This window comes from Nematolebias whitei, chromosome 18 (assembly GCF_014905685.2).
Source record: "Nematolebias whitei isolate Nwh7 chromosome 18, NemWhi1, whole genome shotgun sequence".
In the NCBI taxonomy this organism is placed as follows: Eukaryota; Metazoa; Chordata; class Actinopteri; order Cyprinodontiformes; family Rivulidae; genus Nematolebias; species Nematolebias whitei.
This window is the reverse complement of record NC_056515.1, coordinates 40480401-40483012: the sequence shown is the minus strand read 5'-3', so window position 1 is coordinate 40483012 and position 2612 is coordinate 40480401. Positions and strand designations below refer to the sequence as shown.

The 2612-nt window shown below is 49.0% G+C and overlaps 1 protein-coding gene across 2 annotated transcripts in view; it reads left to right on the top strand.

Annotated features, from left to right (window-relative positions):
* LOC119424755 (phosphatidylinositol transfer protein beta isoform) overlaps positions 1-2612 on the top strand; it is a 23585-nt gene extending 20973 nt beyond the window's left edge. The window contains exon 11 of one of the 2 annotated variants that reach the window (XM_037692255.1): positions 1938-2612. In XM_037692255.1, the coding sequence (XP_037548183.1) occupies positions 1938-1988 (51 nt within the window). In that variant the 3' untranslated portion in view covers positions 1989-2612. The remainder of the gene's footprint in view (positions 1-1937) is intronic. The other variant, XM_037692256.1, reaches the window with a different exon arrangement.

Here is a 2612-nt window from a genome sequence, read left to right as displayed (position 1 = left end):
TGGATTCATGATGACCGTGGAGTCATCATGACCGTGGAGTCATGATGACCGTGTGGTCATGACGGACGTGGAATCATGATGACCGTGGAGTCATGGTGGACGTGGAATCATGATGACCGTGGAGTCATGGTGGACTTGGAGTCATCACGGCCGTGGAGTCATGATGGACGTGGAGTCATGATGGACGTGGAGTCATGATGGACATGGAGTCATGATGGACGGAGTCATGATGACCGTGGAATCATGATGACCATGGAGTCATGATGAACGTGGAGTCATGACGACCGTGGATTCATGATGACCGTGGAGTCATCATGACCGTGGAATCATGATGACCGTGTGGTCATGACGGACGTGGAATCATGACCGTGGAGTCATGATGGACTTGGAGTCATGATGGACTTGGAGTCATCACGGCCGTGGAGTCATGATGGATGTGGAGTCATGATGGACGTGGAGTCATCACGACCGTGGAGTCATGATGACCGTGGAGTCATGATGGACTTGAAGTCATCATGACCGTGGAGTCATGATGGACTTGAAGTCATCATGACCGTGGAGTCATGATGAACGTGGAGTCATGATGGACGTGGAGTCATGACGAACGTGGAGTCATGACGGACGTGGAGTCATGATGGACGTGGAGTCATGACGGACGTGGAGTCATGACGGACGTGGAGTCATGATGACCGTGGAGTCATGATGGACGTGGAGTCATGATGGACGTGCAGTCGTGATGGACGTGCAGTCGTGATGGACGTGCAGTCGTGATGGACGTGCAGTCGTGATGGACATGGAGTCATGATGGACGTGGAGTCATGATGGACGTGGAGTCATGATGACCGTGGAGTCATGATGGACTTGAAGTCATCATGACCGTGGAGTCATGATGGACTTGAAGTCATCATGAACGTGGAGTCATGATGGACGTGGAGTCATGATGGACATGGAGTCATGATGGACATGGAGTCATGATGGACGTGGAGTCATGATGAACGTGGAGTCATGATGAACGTGGAGTCATGATGGACTTGGAGTCATCACGACCGTGGAGTCATGATGAACGTGGAGTCATGATGGACGTTGAGTCATGATGGACTTGGAGTCATCACGACCGTGGAGTCATGATGAACGTGGAGTCATGACAAACGTGGAGTCATGACGGACGTGGAGTCATGAAGAGATTCTTCACCTTCCAGCACCTTCCATTGTAATCAGCCATCAGGTGCTAATGATCCATTGTTAGGCTGATGGTCCTTCTTGAGCATGTGATCAGCTGGTTCTGGTTGTCAGCAGCAAAACTGGTTGATCCACTCTGAGAAGGTGCTATTTAAGAGACTGAGCTGAATACAGCACCTCAGACTGAGGAAGTCCTTTGGATGAGAGACGAAACGTTTCTACATTTTTTTGTTTTGCTTTGTTTTGTTTTTTTGAATGTCCAGAGGACCATATTTAACTTTTTTAGATGCACCAAGTCTTCAGTCAGATGTCACAAAAACAGAGAAGCTCTGAAAAACGCCTGAAGGCGACTCCGTGACACAAGCAGAAATTATACACACACCGTGGTTCTTAGTCACACAGAGAACTTCCCAACCACTGAGCGGCGTTAGCATTAGCCTGCTGTGCCCGCTCACGCTGCAATGCATTATGGTCTATTTCCACTGATAGTGTACAACTTTTAAACGCTACGTTTGCTGAATCATGTGACCCATTTACAGCCTCTGCATGGTGAACGAAAACATGAAGATGTGAACAGCCCGAGAAAACGAGTGGACCATTGAACGCAGCGTGTGGATTCATGACCCGCTCTGCAGAGTCCACCTCGGGGTTCTAACTGGTCCTTTGTGATGTTCAGATGAAAATCAGACTTTCTTTGTTGGACGTGGTCTCTAACCCTCTGCTCTTCTCTGACACCCCCCCCCCCCCCCCCCCCCCAGCTGCGTAAAACAGGTCCGATTCGAGGCACCAGTGCTGCTTATGAGCAGTGAGGCAAACCAACCACACCCCGTCATGATGATGTCATCAGAGACACCCCACCCTGCTGAGGAAGTGCCCCTGATGTCGCCTCTTCATGTCCTGTCTCCTGTGGTTCATAGTGGGGGGGGGGGGGGGTGTCCTACTTTAATCACAGCCTCCTGTTCAGTAAACAAATAAGTGTTTGAAAAGAAAAAAAACAACTTTGCACAGAAAACTTGCCTGTAAATGTTAGTTGACTCTTCTGATGGGCTTTGTTTTTTATTCAGGACTTTTAAATTTGAATGTTTTTAGCTTCACACATTTCAAACCATAGAACGGATCATCCGAGTTCATATCGGATCGTTTGTCTGCCCTGACCCGTAACACCTAATTTAATCCACGTCTGTACTTTTGTCCTTGTGGACGTCCGTCTGTCTGACACTCAGTTTGACCGGCGTCGAGAACGTTGCCTCGCGCCGTCGCTGCATGGCCTTTCTTCATGTCGAGGGCTCTCACCGGGAGCTTCACGTGGCCTCCGAGACGAAACTAAAAAGAAACGGTGGAAAGGGAGTGAGAGCAGTGCTGCATGCATGGATCAAGCTCTTTTTTTAATAATACTTTAAATTTTCTCAACAGAGTAATGAGTTCAGGCGTTT